Genomic DNA, 21,581 nt, shown 5'->3' on the forward strand with positions numbered 1-21,581 from the left:
ACCCATTCACTCTTGACCCCCAATGACTGGGAAAGGTTTGCTTCAAGGTACATTCTCATTTTGTTAAATTTTAAATAAACATTTATATCATCAGTATATGGGTTTTACTGGAAAAAGATCCAAGTATTTCAAGTACACGCTGATATTTGTATTTTCTCATACCTTGCAGCATCCTAGTGATTCTATTCTGTATATTCCCCAAATTCTCTATATTCTTCCAATAGTGTGGAGCTTAATACTGCACACAGCACACTACCGTCTTACTGTGCCCAACTTCATTACTGTATCTATTACTGCATGATGAAATGTTCCTAAGTTTGTTTATTTAGGACCTAAAAATGATTTGCTGTTTTTGAAGCTGTTATTTCAAAAATATGCAATTGTTCAGTGCATGTGTTGTTTTAAAGCTTTCAGCTATGGAGATTCCTCACCAAGGAGTTCAAGTGGAAGGAGATGGCTGCAGTCATGCTATACGCATACTAAGGTAACTTTTTTCATCCAACTTGGATACAGTAAGACTGCTTACCTTCTTTTACAAGGGAGATGTTATTTTGTTGATTATTCAACAGAATAGGGAACATTTCTTACCCTCTTCCCCCCCCTTGCTTTCTGATAAAACAGAGCCCATTCATCAAATACAGAGGAAACAAAATTGTTCAATTGTTAGAAATGTTCATGCATACTAGCAAACTCTGATAATTGGGTGAACATTTGTTCACTCTGGATCACACACGGTATGAACTTCAAGCAATTATGTCAACTGTATTTGTATTCACAAATTTACAAATTTAGTTGCATGTAGAAGGAATTGAGATTTGGCTGCAAATGTTTCAGTTGTCTGACTCTACTCCAAGTCTGGAAGTTCTGTGCATTAGCATCAAACTTTAATTCAGATAGATCAGTCTCGTGTAAATCTATGACTTTTGGTTCTCTATTTTCTTGCAACCAGAAGCAGGGCGAGTCAAAGGGAGTGTTGGAGTTAAATACTTCAATGTGCAACAACATATCTATTAACCATGGTGGTGAGCCAAACTGTTCTTCTAGTCGTCCAATCTTTCCTGACACAGATATTTACTGTGTAACAGATATTGTAGATTTTTTTTAAATTCGTTCTCCCTTGGCCAAAAACCCTCTGATGTTGTCTGAGTTCTTTATGGGGGTTCTGCACCAAAATAACTCTTTGCTAGATTTTATACAGAAAATACATTCAACTGGCTGCTATGTTAATTTTCAAGGAGTCATGTTTTCACCAGACAAGTAAGTTGTGGCCCTTTGAAGTCCTTCCTATCTCTTGTTCCCTCAGAAGTACCTATCCTACAAATTGCATCCTCACAAAACTGTAAATTTGTCGATCACATAAATCCAAGTTAGCATTGTTTGATGCATTGGAATATTAGGAAGATTGCCTTTTCAGGTGGAACTCCCTATCAGCGCTTTGGGTGTACCTACACCACAGGAATTAACACCTTCTTCAGGGCAATTTGGGATGGGCAATAAATGCTGGCCTAGCCAACAACACCCAAATCCTGTGAATGAAATTTTTTTTTTAAACTATAATTTTCAAGTGCAAGAATCGGCTAACAGGCTTTTTTTCTCTTCCTCCTTTCTTGAATAGTAGCGTTATATTTGCGATGCTGGGACTATTCTCTAATCTGTGGAAGTAAAAGAAAATCATAGCCAGCATGTCGGTGAGAGCTGAGGATGTATCCTTTAGGTGATGTTGGGGCTTGCTTCTTTTCTGCAGCTTGCCTCTTTTGGACCTAAGGACGCCATCATGTCCTCAGGATTTGTCAGCTTTCAGCCTCTTGAGTTTTGTCAATACTTTTTCTTTGCTGTTATTAAATATCTTAAGTTATTCATTCTTATTAGCTCCTTGGGTACCCTCAATTTCTGGTACTTAATTTGTGCCTTCCACTCTGAAGACATAAGATATTTGTTCACAGAATTTGCCATTTCCTCATAATTTCTCCTGTCTCTCTTACAATGATTACCTCTACCTCGAATGGATCGCATTAACTTAGCTGCTACTCCTTTTTATATACCTGTAAATTGCCTCACGATCTGTTTTTTTAATTCTTGGCTAGTTTGCTCTCTATCTGTTTTTGTCCTCTTTAATCAACATTTGGAGGCCCTTTGCTGATTTCAAAAATGTTTCCAATCCATAGGCTCACTACTATTCTTTGCCACATTATAAGCCTATTCTTTTAATCAAATACTGTCTATAACTTCCTTAGTAAGCTATGGATGGATCTTTCTTGCTGAGTGTTTTTTTTTTACTGGAATGCATTTCTGTTGAATACTTTGGGAAACATTTAAAGAAATAATTCAATGTTTACCGACTACCATATCTTTTAATCTATTTATCCAATCTACTATAGCCAGTTCTCCCCGCATCCCTTATAATTGGGTTTTATTATTCTTGTTTAGGACTAAAGTATGTTGCTTTGAAACTTAATATATGGAATTCTTTGTATACACTTTTCCCAGCAAATCTTTTGCAATGAGTTTATTAATTAACCGCACCTCATTGCACAATACTAGATCTAAAATAGTTTTTTTTTGCTGGTTCCACAATGTGTTGTTCTGGGAAACTGCCACAAAACTATTGTACAAACACATCCTCTGGACTGCCTTTGCCAATTTGTTCCAATCCTTATGAAGGTTAAAGACCCCACAATTATTTTTTTGTTTTTAATTCTTCATGCGATGTGGGCGTCGCTGGCTGGCTTCACATTTTAAAAAAAATTTAGAGTGCCCAATTCATTTTTTCCAATTAAGGGGCAATATAGCGAGGCCAATCCACCTGCCCTGCACATCTTTGAGTTGTGGGGGCGAAACTCACACAAACACGGGGAGAATGTGCAAACTGCACATGGGCAGTGACCCAGAGCCGAGATCAAACCTGGGACCTCGGCGCCGTGAGGCAGCAGTGCTAACCACTGTGCCATCGTGCTGCCCGCCCTGGGCAGTACTTATTGCCCATTCCTGCGAGTCAACCATATTGCTGTGGATCTCGAGTCACATGTAGGCCACACCAGATAAGGGTGACAGATTTCCTTCCCCTAAAGGACATTTGTGAACGAGTTTTTTTTTTTTTTTTTTTTTTTTTTTTTTTTTTTTTTTTTTTTTTTTTTTTTTTTTTTTTTTTTTTTAAACAATAATCAACAATGGTTTCATGGCTTTTATTTCCAGATGTCTTTTTTTTTTGATAAACAGTTTTATTGAGGCATTTTGGCATAGTAAACAACAACAATACAAAACAGTGTGCAAAGAACAATCAGCATAGTGCAAAAACCAGCTCCCCTCCTACAAGGACCCGCCTAACTACCCCCTAATCTACGTTGCCCCCCCCCCCCCAACCTGATGACGATTAATTTTCCGTGAAGAAGTCGATAAATGCTTGCCACCTCCGGGTGAACCCTGACGATGACGCTCTCAGAGCGAACTTAATTTTCTCCAGACCGAGAGAACTCGCCATATCCGATAGCCAGGCCTCCGACTTCGGGGGCTTTGAGTGCCTCCATGCCAGCAGAATTCGTCGCCGGGCTGCCAGGGATGCAAGGGCCAAAACGTCAGCCTCTCTCTCCTCCTGGACTCCCGGGTCCTCCGAAACCTCAAAAATTGCCACCTCTGGACTCCTCACCACCCTTGTTTTCAGCACCTGGGACATAATGACTGCGAATCCCTGCCAGTGCCCCCTGAGTTTTGGACATGCCCAGAACATGTGGACATGGTTCGCTGGTCCTCCCGAACATCTGGCGCACCTGTCCTCTAGTCCAAAGAATTTACTCATCTGGGCCACTGTCATGTGGGCCCGGTGGACGACCTTAAATTGAATCCGGGTGAGCCTAGCGCATGTTGCGGTCGCGTTTACCCTGCTCAACGCCTCCGCCCATAAGCCTTCTTCTATCTCACCACCGAGCTCCTCTTCCCACTTAAGCTTCAGCTCCTCGGTCTGCGACTCCTCTGCCCCCATAAGTTCTTTATATATCTGTGGCCCTCCACTCCCCTCCCCCGCCCATCCACTGGACACTACCCTGTCTTGGATCCCCCTAAGTGGGAAGGATGGAATCTGTCTGGATATAAAGTCCCGCACATGCAAGTACCTGAACTCATTCCCTCTCACCAGCCCAAATTTCTCCTCTAACGCCCTCATGCTCGGGAAACTCCCTTCCAAGAACAAATCCCCCATCCTCTCAATCCCAGCCCTCCGCCATGCTCGGAACCCACCGTCCATATTCCCCGGGGCAAACCGGTGATTGATGCAAATTGGGGACCAAACTGATGCTCTCACTTCCCCCACAAGCCTTCTCCATTGGCCCAGATCTGCAAGGTCGCCACCACTAGGGCTGGTGGAGTACCGTGCCGGCGGGAGCGGCAGGGGCACCATAACCAGGGCTGCCAAACTGGTGCCCCTGCACAAAGTGGCCTCCATCCGCCCCCAAACCGACCCCGCACCCACCATCCACTTCCTTATCATAGCTATGTTGGCCGCCCAGTAGTAATTACTAAGGTTTGGCAGCGCCAGCCCCCTTCCTCGGTTCCTCTCGAACATCAATCTCCTCACCTGCGGGGACCTTCCTGCCTACACAAATCCCATAATCATTTTATTGACCTTGAAAAAAGACCGCGGAATTAAAATGGGGAGACACTGGAATACGAACAGGAATCTCGGGAGGATCGTCATTTTAACCGTCTGCACTCTCCCCGCTAGTATCAGTGGGAGCGCATCCCACCTCCAGAACTCGACCCTCATTTGCTCCACCAACCGAGATAAGTTCAACTTGTGCAACCGGCCCCAGTCCCGCTCTGTACCGACCTGTATCCCTAAGTATCTAAAACTGTCCCCTACTAACCTAAATGGCAGCCCCCTCAGCCGACCCTCCTGGCCCCTCGCTGGGACTACAAACAACTCACTTTTTGCCATGTTCAGTTTATACCCCAAGAACCGGCCGAATTCCCTCAGGATTCCCATGATTTCATCCATCCCAGCCACTGGATCCGTGATGTATAAGAGCAGGTCATCGGCGTACAACGAAACAACCCCTAGAAGCTCTCAGGGCAATTGCTGGCGCAAACAGCAGTGGGGAGAGGGGGCACCCCTGCCTCGTCCCTCGGTACAGTCTAAAATAGTCAGATGTCATCCTAGTCGTCCTAACGCTAGCCTCTGAAGCCTGGTACAACAGTCTGATCCAGTCGATAAAGCCCTCCCAGAACCAAATCATCCCAGCACCTCCCATAAATAGTCCCACTCAACCCGGTCGAAAGCCTTCTCGGCATCCATTGCCACAACTACCTCTGCCTCCCTACTCTCCGGGGGCATCATGATCACATTCAGCAGCCTTGGGTTGGCCACCAGCTGCCTGCCCTTGACGAACCCGGTTTGATCTTCCATAATAACGTCCGGCACACAGTCCTCAATCCTAGCCGCCAAGAGCTTGGCCAGTATTTTAGCATCTACATTGAGCAGAGAGATCGGCCTATAGGACCCACATGCCTCCGGGTCTTTGTCCCGTTTCAATATTAGGGAGATGGTGGCCTGTGACATCGTCGGGGGTAAAACCCCTCTTGTCTCTTGCCTCGTTAAAAACCCTAACCAGCACCTGCCCCACTATCTCAGAGAACTTTTTATAAATCTCCACCGGATACCCATTCAACAGATGTCTTTTTTAACTGAATTAAATTTCACCATCTGCCATGGTGGGATTTGAACCTGGTTCCCAGAGCATTACCCTGGGGCTCTGGTTGCTAGTCCAGTGACAGTACCACCACTTACTGCCTCCTCTATTATATTGTCTTTGTTACAAGGTCTAGTTATTTCTTTCATAGCCCTCTAATGATGTAACTACTTTTAGGGAGCCATAACCTACTGCCACCAGGATTTTCAGATCCTTATTCCTAATCTCCACCCATATTGATTCTACATTTTGGTCTTCTGAGCCAAGATCCTTTCTTACTACTGTTCTTATGTCATCCTATTTTCCCTCCTTTTCCATTCAACCTGACTTTGAAATGTGTACCCTGGAACATTTATTTCCCAACCTTGGTCATCTTGTTATCACGTCTATATAATGATGACTAGATCTAAAGCATTTATCACAATTTATGCTGCTAGTTTATCTAGCTTATTGTGAATGCTTAGCCGATTCAGATAAAGAGCCTCTAATTTTGTTTTTTGCTACTATTCTTTGCATGGACCTAATTTTAGATGGACTATTACCATTAAATTCTGATTAGATTAGATTAGAACATACAGTGCAGAAGGAGGCCATTCGGCCCATCGAGTCTGCACCAACCCACTGTTCCCTTCGTGTCCCAATCTGCTTGTCTTTACCCAAATAGCTGCGCTGTTCTATTTTCTTAGTTTCTCTGTGAACTTCTAAATCTCCTTTCATTTCCCCCTCCCTTTACATTGAAGACCATAGCCCTAGTTATATGATTTGCTGGGTCACTGACCCCAGACTGGTTTAAGTGGAACTCATTCCCATGGAGCAACTCCCAAATACTGGTGCCTGTGTCCAATGAATTGAAATCCCATTTTCCCACATTTTTTTGAGCCGCATGTTTAATTCTGATCTGCTTGGCTCTATGCCAATTAGCATGCGTCTCAGGTAACAATCCAGAGATTATTATGTTTGAGGTTCGACATTTGAATTTGAACTCTGACTCCTCCAAGTGTTATGGGCCAGGGTTTAGAGAACCCCAAAGTGTATCATGGAGTTCACCTGACCCACAACTTTTAATAGATTGTGGTATGGGGAGCACATGGTCCACTCTACAGGTGTGCTACAGCAGAAATGGAAAAGTATTTTTTTTAAAGCAAAACAATGTTTATTCTATGAACTCAAGTTAACCTTTTTAAAACATACAGTGAACATCTTAGCAACCATTAATTCAAATACAACTCCCAAAGACTACAACACTAAGTAATCCTTTAAGCTTTCCTTTTAACATCCATACGACTTAAAAACAAAACCTTTTAACAGAAGCACATCAGGTTAAAGTCACTACTGAAAACATTTATAATTCTGAATTCACCAAATGATCAAAAGATAATCTTTTGATGGCAGAGAGAACAGCAGTACACCTGCTTGGTCTGGCTTCAGCTCCAATATTGAAAACAAAACTAAAACACACCCTGCAGCCTGCTCAGAAACGAAAGTAAAAAGCTGACACAGCCCAGCTCCACCCACTCTCTGACATCGTTGCAGTAGTAAACATTTCTAAAGGTATTCTCACTACAGGTATTTATATAAACACCCATTTCTTAAAGGTACTCTCACATGACACATGCATCTGAACAGAACACCATTTCTACTTTGACTTATGTCATTGGTTCCTATGTGGACCAGGACAACAAGACGCTCATCCCCAGCTACAAGGAGCTGTCCTTATCCCTGACACCAGGCTGGCAATGCAACTGTTGGAACTCACACAAGGGAACATTACATGAACATTTACATGAATAGGATGGGAATAGAGGGATACGGATCCAGGAAGTGTAGAAGATTGTAGTTTAGTCGGGCAGCATGGTCGGCACGGGCTTGGAGGGCTGAAGGGCCTGTTCCTGTGCTGTACATTTCTTTGTTCTTGTTCTTTGCATTATTATCCCTGACTATACTGTCACCTTTCACTACCATATTCCTTTCCACTGGCATAACTTGAATAGCATTCAGGAGCATGGTGCCATGGTCAGTTTGCTTATCCACTCTGCAGTCCTTGTACCCATCCACACAGGTATCAATCATCTCATACAAGTTGGTCAAAAGTCCAGGGCTGAGGCTTTCCTATTACCACATGCTGGCGCTCCATACCTACCTGACTCAATCATACCCCCTGTCCCTAACAATTGACCAATTTTAAAGTCCTACTGACCTCACTGGTGTGACTGTCTCCCAGAACAAAGTATTCAGGCAACTCGCCTCCATTCTGATGCCCCACAGTGTCTGCAATTCAGACTCCAGCTTAACAACTCTGCAGCTTGAGCAACTTTGGCTCAGACATTGACTGCTGATATGATTGTCCAGGACTGCTGTGCACTTCACAAACTTCCACGTGTTCCGGTCATGACACACTACCTGCCTCACCCAAATGATTTATTAGATTAGTTTAACTTAAGCTAAATAGTTATTAATTTAGTAAAGTCTCCCAATTGTGGATAAAAGATGACACCCCAGGTAGTGGAGATAAAACGAAAGAATAAAGAACAGCGTCCCTCGTCCGTCCCCCCCCCTCCTCCCTATACCTGATTACCACGGTTCACAAAGCACTCTGTTGCCTATCACTCTGTGCTTATGATTCACATCCAAGTTGCAACTGCTAAGTCAGCTTCATGCTATAGTAATAAACACTTATTTAAGCAACCATTTGAAGTTAATAGACAGTTAACTCCCACTGTCTGGCAATTAACTTGGCTATCTTAACTACCTTGTAATGCCCAAGTCAAATGCTAGCTATTAATCTAAATTACAGCTTGAGAAATACTTGGTAGAAATTCTATTTCCACCAAATTCCAAAGTCAACATTTGGTTCACGAAGCATTCATTGCCCAGACCCCTCTGTACTTCTCCAAGAAAAGGCTAGATAAGCACATGAGAGAAAAAGGAATAGGAGGTTATGGTAATGGGATTCGATTTTAAAAATGGTATGAAGGGGCTCATATGTAGCATGAACAGTGAGATGGACGTATTGGGCCGAATAACCATTTTCCTGTGCTCTTAGTACCATGTAACTGTTAGAAAAGCCTATCCCTACTCCTTAGTTTCAAAGCACAATTAACAATGTTGCTTTGCTGTCTGTCCATTTTGTCATACACAATATGGCTGCACAGTGATTGGCACTGTTGCTTCACTGGGTCTCGGGTTGAATTCCCGGCTTGGGTCACTGTCTGTGCGGAGTCTGCACAACCTCCCCGTGTGTGCGTGGGTTTCCTCCGGGTGCTAGTTTCCTCCCACAGTCCAAAGATGTGCCGATTAGGTGGGTTGGTCGTGCTAAATTGCCCCTTAATGTCCAAAAAGGTTAAGTTGGGTTGCAGGGATAGAGTGGAGGTGTGGGCTTGGGTGGGGTGCTCTTTCCAGTGCAGACTCGAAGGGCCGAATGGCCTCCTGCACTGTAAATTCTATGATAATGGCTTGGAAGTAGTTACATTGAAGATAGGTTGATGCTGGAACTTGAACTCTTGAGATCTTAAGATGGGAGTTCAGTCTTTGGCTTATGGTGTAATGTTAAATAATGATTGGTAGTATTTAGTTGGGCTATAAACTTTGTCCCTTTACTTTTTTTGACCCTTCATCTCCAGGTAATTAAGGGTCTTTACTTTTACCTTTTATGGCATGTGAGTGTTGCTAGCTAGACCAGCATTCATTGCCTGACCCTAATTGCCATTGAGAAGGTGGTGATGATCTGCCTTCCTGAAGAGCTGCAGCCCCTGAGGTACAGGTACACCCACGGTGCTGTTAGGGAGATAATTACAGGAGTTTGACCCAGCAACAGTGAAGGAATGACTATATATTTCCAAGCTAGGGTGGTGAGTGAGTTGCAGTGAAACCTCCAGGTGGTGGTGTTCCCATGTATCTGCTGCCCTTGACCTTCAAATGATAGCGGTCATGGGTTTGGAAGGTGCTATCTAAGGAATTTTGGTGAGTTCCTGTAGTGCATCTTGTACATGGTACACACTGTTGCTACTGTTCGTTAGTGATGAAGGGATTGAATGTTTGTGGAAGGGGTAGCAATCAAGCGGACTGCATTGTTATTGGTGCGAAGCTTCTTGAGTGTTGTTAGAGCTGCACTCATCCAGGCAAGTGGAGAGTATTCCATTACACTCTTGACTTGTGCCGTGTAGATGGTGGACAGGCTTTGGTGAATCAGGAGGTGAGTTACACGCTGCAGGATTCCTAGCCTTTTTAACTAAGTAAATTTTTGTTTTTCTACAGGATTCCTCCATGTGCAAGTGTCAGTGAGGAGACGCAGAAGGCCTTAGATCGATCTTTGTTGGATTGCACATTCCGATTGCAGGGAAGAAATAATCGGACCTGGGTGGCAGAATTAGTATTTGCCAATTGCCCACTGAACAGTACTTCTGCCAAAGAGCAAGGTAGATACTTTTGAACATCCATGATGACCACTTTCAAAACTCTTCAATTTAGAGTTATTTTACTTCAAATCTCATTTATTTATTTTTATTTTCATGTACTTAATGATCTGTTGAGCTGCTCGCGGAAAAATACTTTTCACGTACCTCGGTACACGTGACAATAAACAAAATCCAAATCATTGACTGTTTCAGATCATCTTGTACATGACCTGGAAACTAGAATGGTTTGTTTATTGTCTTAAACACAAAAAAATCACAGCTTTGTGAAGAGCTATTTTTAGTCTCCGTAGTAGGGTATGAGAGTTGTGTAGTATCCATGCTGAATCAAATTAGTGGAAAAGTTACTGCTATAATTGTTACTTATTTTGTCCCATTTTCTGGAGTTCAAAAATAAAGTACTGATCCAGAAAGCTTTTGGTGGAAACAAATGCCACCAAACCAAATCAAACCTATGTTGCATGTCTGAGAAAGTTTATGAAATATTTTACTCCAAAATATAAATGTTGTTCCATGACTAGATATATGGGGCGGGATTCTCCTGCCGTTTGCTGGCAGTGGGATTATCTGGCCCTGCCAGCAGCACCCCCCCCCCCCCACCTGCGGGTTTTCTGGTGGCGTGGGGCGGCTTCAATCGGAAATCCTATTGGTAAACGGCAGGAGTAGAGAATCCTGCTGTCAACCAATGGCGTTCCAAATTCTCTGTCCTCGTTAGTAGCAGTAACGGGGCAGACCCGCAACGGGTCATGAGGTTTTGTTTGCAAGTGATGCAACTATATGTTAAAAGCCAAAAAATAAATTGGGTTAGAATGTATATTGTTCCTTTCTACTGAACTTGACAATCACTAGTTTAAAAGCCTATTTATGAAAGTAGAACATTGTTTTCGATGAGAAAATAACTTGGGGAGCATTCAGAGTAACTCTGCAGCATCACTACGATGTAGCGGCTGGACTTTGTACGACATGTTAATAAGCTTAAATGCAGTCTGGGTCCAGAGTTACACCCAACTTGACACCAGATTGAAGAGGAGGGAGGTTGTCTGGTTTCAAGATCTAAGATCCTGACACCTGATTAGCACTTCACAAATTTAGCATTGATTTAAAAAAAACATTGAAACTACATTGCATCAAAGCTAAACTTATAAATTAGCTATATGTTACATAGTACAGATCTCATCTTTGCATGTTTGGTATGGAATTAGATCTTGTACTGCAAAAACTGGTTAGAAGCATTTTACTTTAGCAATCAAATCATTAAAAGATGCTTTGCGGTATTCATTTTAGATCTAAAATCCTTGTACCAGTCGAGAAACTGCAGCTGCTAATATGTCCAATTGTCGTATGGTACAGAAAATAAAATATTTTTCATAACTGGCACAAATATTTGGGAGTTCTCAGTAAAATGAATTTCAATAGGTTTTGCCTGTCATGATTTTGTTTCGTCACCAGGTTCAACACGCCACGTCTATCTGACTTACGAAAGTTTATTATCAGAGCCTGTTGGAGGTCGAAAGGTGGTCGAGGCATTCCTGAATGATTTAAATAGCGTAGCTAAGCTCTATGACTGTGTTCTAGATTTTGCACGTTCCTTGCCAGGTACTAATCATGATTTCAAGTTTTTAAATTATGAAATAACAGCAATAGTAAAACTAGGATTAATTTTCTAACTTTTCACTTTCTAGAAATACCATCCCACCTTAATCATTTCTCTGAGATACGTGTCTACAATTACCGTAAACTTGTCATATGCTATGGAGCCACTAAAGGCAGCTCGGTAAGCAACGTACAGTTCATTTGCTATCTATCCTTGTCTTAATCTTGCAAATATGCAATATCTTTGTTCCTTTTAAAAGAGCATGCAATGTAAATACATAGTTTACAGACTACAAGAAAACAAAACTAAAATTATTCATTTAGAATTAGATGCCTTCATAAAAATGGTTAATTTCCTTTTTAAAAGAAAAGGCATTTTATATTACAGATAACCATCCAATGGAATCCCAGTCATCAGCGATTCCACATTTCATTAGGAACGGTAGGTCCGAATTCTGGCTGTAGTAACTGCCACAACATCATACTCCATCAACTTCAAGAAATGTTCAACAAATCACCAAATGTTGTTCAGTTACTGCAGGTAATCTTGCATAAATTACACTTTTTTGGTGAAATCTTGTTGAAATATTATGTTTCCACTTTTATAGAGGTGAGGAATTTTACTGTAAGATATATGAACCCATATAAATTCAACTTCAGTTATCCATAATGGAGAGAATTAACTAAGTTACTGGCGTATTAGACTGCATAAAGCACTAGGAGAGTTGATTGATGCTCATCAATCAATGCCCAGCTTGGTGGAGGAATTTGAGTTGCCCGCCGGAATGGGTTCCGATATTTACAGGTGAGGGATTTTGTCAGGAAGCAGGTACTGTCCTTTTCCCACCTGCTGGCCCAGGGACTATAGGACAGGATAGTGTCTAAAACAGAGGGAGGTGAGGGTAAAGTGTTGGAAATGTTTTTTAAAGCTTTTTATTGGCATTTCTTATATTTATAAACAATTGTGTATATATACATTTTCTTACCTGTGTTAATTTACTTTTTTATACAGTAAGGTTTATTTTGTCTTTTAATTGACCCTATATACATTTTGCCGCCCTCTGGATCAGTCTATGGTCCTCCCCACCTTGCATCCCCTCCCCCCCCCCCCTGCATACTCCTCCTGCCCGTCCCCGTTGGCTTCGGCTGTGCTTCGCTTTTATTTTCGGGGGGGGGGGGGGGGGGTTACCCCCTTTTCTCTTCTTTTGTGGTTTCCTACTTTCCTTCTGTCTTAGGCTGAGCCTTGTGCGGGAGATGGTGGAGTTAGCCCTGCTCAGTGCTTCGCTCCAGAGTCCCCACCCTACCTCTGTCCCCAGTTTGTCCTCCCATTTTTGTCTGGTCTCGTCCAGTGGTGTTCGGGCTCTGTTCTGTAACTGTCTGTATATTTTCCCACAAAGCCCCCCCCCACCCCCCTCCTTGCTGCTTGTGTCTATCATGTCCTCTAGTATTGTAGTTTCTGAGAGCACTCTACTGTCTCTTTAAGTAGGAAGTGTTTTATTTGGGGGTGTCTCATTTCCTGTCCTTTTGTTAGTTTCCACTTCCTCGTCAGTTTGTCCAGTGTCGCCAGTCTGTGCCCTATGTAACAAAAAAAAAACCGACTTTTGTTCCCCCATTCCGCCTCCATCTTTTGAAGGTGGTGTCTAGCATGGCTGTGGGGGAATCTGTGATTGCCGCAGATGGGGGCCATGAGGGACATTTTAGTTATCCCGAAGTGTTGTCTGAGCTGGGTCCATGTTCTCAGCGTGGCCGGTACCACTGGGCTCGTTGTGTATCTTGTTGAAGGGGATGGGAGTGCTACTGTAGCCAGGGCCCGGAGGGTCATTCCTTCGCAGGAGGCCTCCTCCATTTGTACCCACTCTGTGCCGGGTTCATGTACTCATCCCCTCACTCTTTCTGCCGTTGCTGCCCAGTGGTAGTACTGTAGGTTCGGTAAAGCCTTTGCAGTATCGGTTTGGGAATTCTCGGGTTCTTACCCCGCCCCCACACAAACGCCATGATTAGACTGTCATATTTTGGAAAAAGACCGTGGGGGATAAAGATCAGTGTGGATCTAAACAGGAACAGGAACCTCGGACGTACGTTCATCTTGATCGTCTGCACTCTCCCCGCCAGGGAGAGTGGGAGTGAGCCCCACCTTTGTATGTCCTTTTTTACTTCCTCCACCAGGCTGGTCAGGTTCCACTTGTGGATCTGTGTCCAATCTCTGGCTATCTGGATCCCCAGGTAACGGAATCTGTTCTGTTCCGTTTTAAATGGGAGCCCCTCTAGCTCCACCCCTCCCCCATTTGGGTTCACTGGGAATGCCTCACTTTTGCCCAGGTTAAGATTGTAGCACAAGGGCAGCATGGTGTGGAGTTTGCACATTCTCCCCGTGTTTGCGTGGGTTTCGCCCCCACACCCCAAAGATGTGCATGCTAAATTGCTGCTTGTTTGGAAAAAAAATGAATTGGGTTCTCTAAATTAAAAAAAAAAGATTGTAGAAGGAAAAGGTTCCAAACCTCTTCAGGATCTGCAGTATTGCCTTCAGTCCCTCCTGTGGCTTCGAGACATAGAGGAGCAGGTCATCTGCATAGAGTGACACTCTGTGCTCTCTGTCTCCTCTCCGGATGCCCTTCCAGCTTTTCGCATCCCGCAAGGCTAACGCCAGGGGCTCGTTCGCTAGCGCGAACAATAGTGGGGACAGGGGGCAACTCTCTTGTTCCTCTCTGTAGCTGGAAATATTCAGAGCTGGTGGTGTTAGCACGGTGGCACAGTGGTTAGCACTGCTGCCTACGGCGCTGAGAACCCGGTTTCGAATCCAGGCCCTGGGGCACTGTCCGTGTGGAGTTTGCACATTCTCCCCATGTCTGCGTGGGTTTCGTCCCTACAACCCAAAAATGTACAGAATAGGTGGATTGGCCACACTAAATTGCCCCTTAATTGGAAATTTAAAAAAAATAATAATTGGGTACTCTCAATTTAAAAAAAAAAAAAAAGTTTGGCGCTCGCCATGGGAGCATTGTACAGGAGTCTCACCCAGGGTCCTAGCCCAAACCGTTCCAGCACCTCGAGGAGGTACTTCCATTTGACTCTGTCGAAGGCCTTTTCTGCATCCAGGGAGACGATCACCTCTGGTGTTCTCTCCCCGGGGGGTTGGGAGGGGTGGGGCATTATTACGAAGTGTTGGAAATTTATAAGAAATTGATTGATTGGGAGCGTAGAGCGTAAGTGGGAGCAAGAGTTGGGGAGGGAGGTGGAGGCTGGGGTGTGGGAGGAGGCTCTGAGGACGGTGAAGGCATCATCTTTCATGTGCTAGGCTGAGTCTTATTCAGTTCAAGGTGGTTCACAGGGCAATATGATTGTGGCCAAGATGAGCAGGTTTTTTGAAGCAGTGGAGGATAGGTGTGGCGAATCACGTCCACGTTTTGGGGGATTGTCCGAAGCTTGGGGGATTCTGGCACGGGTTCACAGACATTATGTCGGAGGTCTTGAAGGTGAAGGTGGTCCCGAATCCAGAAGTGGCCATCTTTGGCGTATCAGAAGACCCGGGAGTCCAGGGGGCGAGAGACGCCGATGTCTTGACCTTTGCCACCCTGGTAGCCCGGAGATTGATCTTATTGGAATGGTAGGACTCGGGGCAGCCGAAACCGGCAGTTTGGGTGAGTGACCTGGCACAGTTCCTCAGGCTGGAGAACATGAAGTTCGCCTTGAGAGGGTCTGTGGAGGGGTTTGCCCGGAGATGGCAGCCGTTCGGCTGCCACCGCCTGGTGAACCCCTGAGCCGAACCCCTTAGTGCAAGCTTTATCCGTTCCAGTTTTATAAACCCTGCCATGTCGTTTATCCAGGTCTCCACGCCCGGAGGCTTGGCTTCCTTCCACATAAGCAGTATCCTTCGCCGGGCTACTGGGGACGCAAAGGCCAAAACATCAGCCTCTCTCGCCTCCTGCACTCCCGGCTCTTCTGCAACCCCGAATATAGCCAGCCCCCAGCCTGGCTCGACCCGGACCCCCACCACCTTTGAAAGCACCTTCGTCACCCCCACCCAGAACCCTTGCAGTGCCGGGCATGACCAAAACATGTGGGTGTGGTTTGCTGGGCTTCTCGAGCATCTCCCACACCTATCCTCTACCCCAAAAAATTTACTGAGCCTTGCTCCGGTCATATGTGCCCTGTGCAAAACCTTAAATTGTATCAGGCTAAGCCTGGCGCACGAGGACGAAGAGTTTACCCTACGTAGGGCATCTGCCCACAGCCCCTCTTCAATCTCTTCCCCGAGCTCTTCCTCCCATTTTCCCTTCAGCTCATCCACCATGTTCTCCCCCTCGTCTCTCATTTCCCTGTATATATATCTGACACCCTACCATCCCCCACCCATGTCCCTGAGATCACTCTATCCTGAATCTCCTGCGTCGGGAGCTGCGGGAATTCCCTCACCTGTTGCCTCGCAAAAGCCCTCAGTTGCATGTATCAAAATTCATTCCCTTGGGGCAACCCATATTTTTCCGTCAGCGCTCCCAAACTCGCAAACGCCCCGTCCAAGAACAGATCCCTCAGTTGCACAACCCCAGCTCTCTGCCATGCTCCAAATCCCCCATCTATTCTCCCCGGGACAAACCTATGATTATTTCTTATCGGGGACCGCACCGAGGCTCCCGTCATTCTCCTATGCTGTCTCCACTGCCCCCAAATTTTCAGTGTTGCCACCACCACTGGACTTGTGGTGTATTTCTTCGGGGAGAACGGCAGCGGTGCCGTCACCAGTGCTTGTAGGCTGGTTCCTTTGCAGGACGCCATCTCCAATCTCTTCCACGCCGCTCCCTCCCCTTCTCCCATCCACTTACACACCATTGAAATATTGGCGGCCCAATCGTACTCACTTAAGCTCGGTAGTGCCAGTCCCCCCCCCCCTCTCCCTGCTACGCTGCAAGAACCCCCTCCTCACTCCCGGGGTCTTCCCAGCCCACACAAAACTCATAACGCTTTTCTCGATCTTCTTGAAAAAAGCCTTCGTGACCATCACCTGGAGGCACTGAAACACAAAAAGGAATCTCGGGAGGAATACCATTTTGACCGCCTGCACCCTCCCCACCAGTGACAGGGGCACCATGTCCCATCTCTTAAAATCCTCCTCCATCTGTTCCACCAATCGTGTTAAATTAAGCCTATGTAAGGTTCCCCAACTTCTGGCTATCTGGATCCCCAAGTACCGGAAATCCCATGTTACCCTCCTCAGCGGTAAATCCTCTATTCCCCTGCTCTGCTCCCCCGGATGTACCACAAACAACTCACTCTTCCCCATGTTCAATTTGTACCCCGAGAATGCCCCAAACTCCCCGAGCGTCTGCATTATCTCAAGCATCCCCTCCACCGGGTCCGCAACATACAGCAGCAAATCATCTGCATACAATGATACCCGGTGTTCTTCTCCTCCCCTGAGTACTCTCCTCCACTTCCTGGAGCCCCTCAGTGCTATGGCATGGGGCTCAATTACCAATGCAAACAGTAACGGAGACAGGGGACACCCCTGCCTCGTCCCTCTATAAAGACGGAAGTAGTCAGACCTCTGCCTGTTCGTGATCACACTTGCCACCGGGGCCTAATATAGCAGCTGTACCCATCCAATGAACCCTTCACCGAAACCAAATCTCCTCAACGCTTCCCACAGTTAGTCCCACTCGACCCTGTCAAATGCTTTCTCGGCATCCATCGCCACCACTATCTCCGCCTCCCCCTCTGGTGGGGGCCTCATCATCACCCCTAGCAGCCTCCGTATGTTCGTGTTCAGCTGTCTCCCCTTAACGAACCCAGTTTGATCCTCATGGACCACCCCCGGGACACAATCCTCTATCCTCGTCGCCATTACCTTGGCCAGGAGCTGAGCATCTACATTCAAAAGGGAAATGGGCCTGTGGGACCCACACTGCAGCGGGTCTTTATCCTTCTTCAAAAGTAACGATATTGTCGCCTCCGACATAGTCGGGGGCAACTTCCCCCTTTCCCTGGCCTCATTAAAGGTTCTCGTCAAAAGTGGGGCCAGTAGGTCTATATATTTCCTATAATATTCCACCGGGAACCCATCCGGACCCGGGGCCTTCCCCGCCTGCATGCTCCCAATCCCCTTTACCACCTCCTCCACATCAATCTGTGCTCCCAGTCCCGCCCTCTCCTGCTCCTCCACCTTCGGGATTTCCAGCTGATCCAGGAAATGCATCATTCCCTCCTTCCCTTCCGGGGGCTGAGCCTTATACAGCCTCTCGTAGAATGCCTTAAACACTCCCCGTTCCATCTCACCGCCCTCATCCCTCACCCCACCTAACTCCCTCGCCGCTCCCCTCTTCCTCAATTGTTGGGCCAGTAACCGACTCGCCTTCTCTCTATACTCATACTGCACTCCCTGTGCCCTCCTCCACTGTGCCTCTGCCTTACCCGTGGTCAGCAGGTCAAATTCCACATGTAACCTTTGTCTTTCCCTGTACAGTCCCTCCTCCGGTGCCTCTGCATATTGCCTGTCCACCCTCAGAATTTCTCTCAGCAATCGCTCCCTTTCTTTACTCTCTTGCTTCCCTTTATGTGCCCTTATGGATATCAGTTCCCCTCTGACCACCGCCTTCAACGCCTCCCAGACCACTCCCACCTGAACCTCTCCATTGTCATTAAATTCCAAGTACCTTTCGATACACCCCCTCACCCTTAGACATATCCCCTCATCCGCCAACAGGCCCATATCCATTCTCCAGAGTGGGTGCTGTTCCTTTTCCTCTCCTACCTCCAGATCTACCCAGTGTGGAGCGTGGTCCGAGATGGCTATGGCCGTGTACTCCGTCCCTGTCACCTTCGGAATCAGTGCCCCTCCCAGGACAAAAAAGTCTATCCGTGAATATACCTTGTGAACATGGGAGAAGAATGAGAACTCCTTACTCCTAGGTCTGATAAATCTCCAAGGGTCTACTCCTCCCATCTGCTCCATGAAGTCCTTGAGCACCCTGGCCGCTGCCGGCCTCCTCCCGGTCCTGGACCTCGACCGGTCCAGCCCTGGATCAAGCACTGTATTGAAATCTCCCCCCATTACCAACTTTCCCGCCTCCAGGTCCGGGATACGCCCAACATACGCCTCATGAAGTTTGCATCATCCCAGTTCGGGGCGTTCACGTTCACCAGAACCACCGCCTCCCCTTGCAGTCTGCCACTCACCATCACGTATCTACCCCCACTGTCCGCCACTATGGTCTTTGCCTCAAACAGTACCCGTTTCCCCACTAAAATAGCCACCCCCCTATTCTTCGCATCTAAGCCCGAATGAAACACCTGTCCCACCCATCCTTTACGTAGTCTGACCTGATCAATTTCAGGTGCGTCTCCTGCAACATAACCACATCTGCCTTTAATTTCTTTAGGTGTGCGAGTACCCGCGCCCTTTTAATCGGCCCATTCAGCCCTCTCACGTTCCACGTGATCAACCGGGTTGGGGGGCTCTTTACCCCCCCCCTTTTTTTACCCCAGCTCCTCACCCGGTTCCCACTTACCCGTATATCCCACCGACGGTGCTCTCCCACCTCGACCACCCCGCCCCATAACAGCTCCCCCTTCCCCTTAGCAGCAGCAACCCAGTTAGCTCCCTCCCCCCCCCCCTCCGCTAGATCCCCCTCTAGCGTAATTACACCCCCCATGTTGCTCCCAGAAGTCAGCGAACTCTGGCTGACCTCGGCTTCCCCGTTTGCCCTCGGCCTCTCACTTGCGAGGCCCCCACCTTCCTGCGTCCCTGTTCCCGCCATAATTACCATAGGTGATTTGAGGCCCGCGTTTCCCACTCAGCCCCGCTTTCCTACCCACCGGCGCCCACAGTTCCTCATACCCCCCCCCCCCCCCCCCCCAAACAAGGGGAAGCGAGAAAATTTACAGGATTAAAGTGATAACAATTGAAAAATCATCCCCTCCCCCTTCCTCGTCCCATGTAGTCACCCCACCACTTTGTCCCAGAAGCTCTTTCTCTCGCCAGACTATTCCAGCTTCTCGTCCACTATGAATGTCCACGCCTCTTCTGCCGTCTCAAAGTAGTGGTGCTTCCCTTGGTATGTGACCCACAGTCTCGCCGGTTGCAGCATTCCAAATTTCACCTTTTTGTGAAGCACCGCCTTAGCCCGATTGAAACTTGCCCTCCTTCTCGCCACCTCCGCACTCCAATCCTGGTATACGCGGATCACCGCGTTCTCCCACCTGCAGCTCCGAGTTTTCTTCGCCCATCTTAGGAACATCTCTCTGTCATTATAGCGGTGAAACCTCACCACTATGGCTCGAGGTATTTCTCCTGCCCTTGGTCTTCGCGCCATAACTCGATAAGCTCCCTCCACCTCCAAAGGGCCCGTTGGGGCCTCCGATCCCATTAGCGAGTGAAGCATCGTGCTCACATATGCCCCGACGTCCGCCCCCTCTGCGCCCTCGGGAAGACCTAAGACTCTTAGATTCTTCCTCCTCGAATTATTCTCCAGGGCTTCCAACCTCTCCACACACATCTTGTGCTGCGCCTCGTGCGTCTCTGTCTTCACCACCAGGCCCTGAATTTCATCTTCATTTTCAGCAGCCTTTGCCTTCACGACCCGAAGCTCCAGCTCCTGGGTCCTCTGCGCCTCCTTTAGCCCTTCAATCGCCTGTAGCATCGGGGCCAACACCTCCTTCTTCAGCTCTTCCACACAGCGCCGCAGGAACTCTTGTTGCTCCGGGCCCCATATCGAACGGCCACCTTCCGACGCCATCTTGCTTCGAGCTTCCCTTCCTTGCCGCTGCTCCGAAGGATCCACTGCAATCCTGCCGATATCCTCTCCTTTTTCCATCAGTATCCGGGGGGGATTCCCTTCTATTTCACCGCACAGTGATTTTGGCCGTTTAAAATTGCCGTTGGGGCTCTTATCAAGAGCCCAAAAGTCCGTTCCAACGGGAGCTGCCGAAATGTGCGACTTAGCTGGTCATCACCGCACCTGGAAACCGTCTGTTTTCTTGTTTTGTGTTATGGTTGAGTTTGATATGTGTTTATATGAATGCCTCAATAAAATATTTTATCAGTGCTCATCAATGACCTTGCCAATTTGGTACCCATTAACAGTGTTAAGCTTTATGATAAGCATCTGGCAAAATCTTCTGCTTTGTGGCCAGTTGTTACCTGCTTTAGGTTTGATTTGTCATATGTGATGTTCGGACAAGTTGAGAAGATTTTGTTTTGTTAAATTTCTTATTTTGAAAGCTGTTAAAATAATTGATTTTGTTGGTTTGCAGAATTAGTAAATTGCCATGATTTTTCCTGAGCTTTGCATTGGAAGTTATCTTTAAAGAACTGAAACCTGAATGTCATAATTCTTAGAAAATCAGTGCTAAAGTTTATCTGCTACTGCATGATTGCTCCTCAGGAAAGAACTCTCGGAACAAGAGTAGGCATTTATCCTCTGCGGTCTGTTCTGCCATTCAAACTAGGTTATGGCTGATCTGTGACCTAATTCTATATCCCTTAATACCTTTGGCGAACAGAAACCTGTCAATCTCTTTTTAAATTAACAACTAATCTAGCATCAAACTACTGTTTTCTGAAGAGAATTCCAAACTTCTCCCATCATTTGTGTAGAAATGTTTCCAAACGTCACTCCTTGATAGGTCTGGCTCCAATTTAAGGCTGTATCCCAGTCTTAGACTCGGCAACCAAAATACTTTCCTCTACCTACCCTATTAGTTCCCCTTAATATCTTGTAAATTTTGATTAAATCACTGTCTGGCCTTCTAAATTCTGGTAAATCTTCTCTAAGGTGTGCTGACGAAGTATCAGTTGAAGTAGAAGTGGTAGACATATTGAAAATTCCATCTTCCTCAACCAAGGGAGGAGAGACCTACCTATCAGAAAAAAGTCTCTCTTCGAATCTTGGGTGTAGAAACCACC

The 21,581-nt window shown here is 46.3% G+C and overlaps 1 protein-coding gene across 1 annotated transcript in view; it reads left to right on the forward strand.

Moving 5' to 3' along the window:
• Positions 1 to 21,581, forward strand: part of med14 (mediator complex subunit 14) — a 128,220-nt gene that overhangs the window by 42,746 nt on the left and 63,893 nt on the right. Inside the window, exons 16-20 of the mRNA XM_072513866.1 lie at positions 408 to 484; positions 9,933 to 10,093; positions 11,540 to 11,686; positions 11,773 to 11,864; positions 12,072 to 12,224. Coding sequence (XP_072369967.1) covers positions 408 to 484; positions 9,933 to 10,093; positions 11,540 to 11,686; positions 11,773 to 11,864; positions 12,072 to 12,224 — 630 coding nt within the window. The remainder of the gene's footprint in view (positions 1 to 407; positions 485 to 9,932; positions 10,094 to 11,539; positions 11,687 to 11,772; positions 11,865 to 12,071; positions 12,225 to 21,581) is intronic.

The sequence above is a fragment of the Scyliorhinus torazame genome, chromosome 8 (genome assembly GCF_047496885.1).
Source record: "Scyliorhinus torazame isolate Kashiwa2021f chromosome 8, sScyTor2.1, whole genome shotgun sequence".
Classification (NCBI taxonomy): Eukaryota; Metazoa; Chordata; class Chondrichthyes; order Carcharhiniformes; family Scyliorhinidae; genus Scyliorhinus; species Scyliorhinus torazame.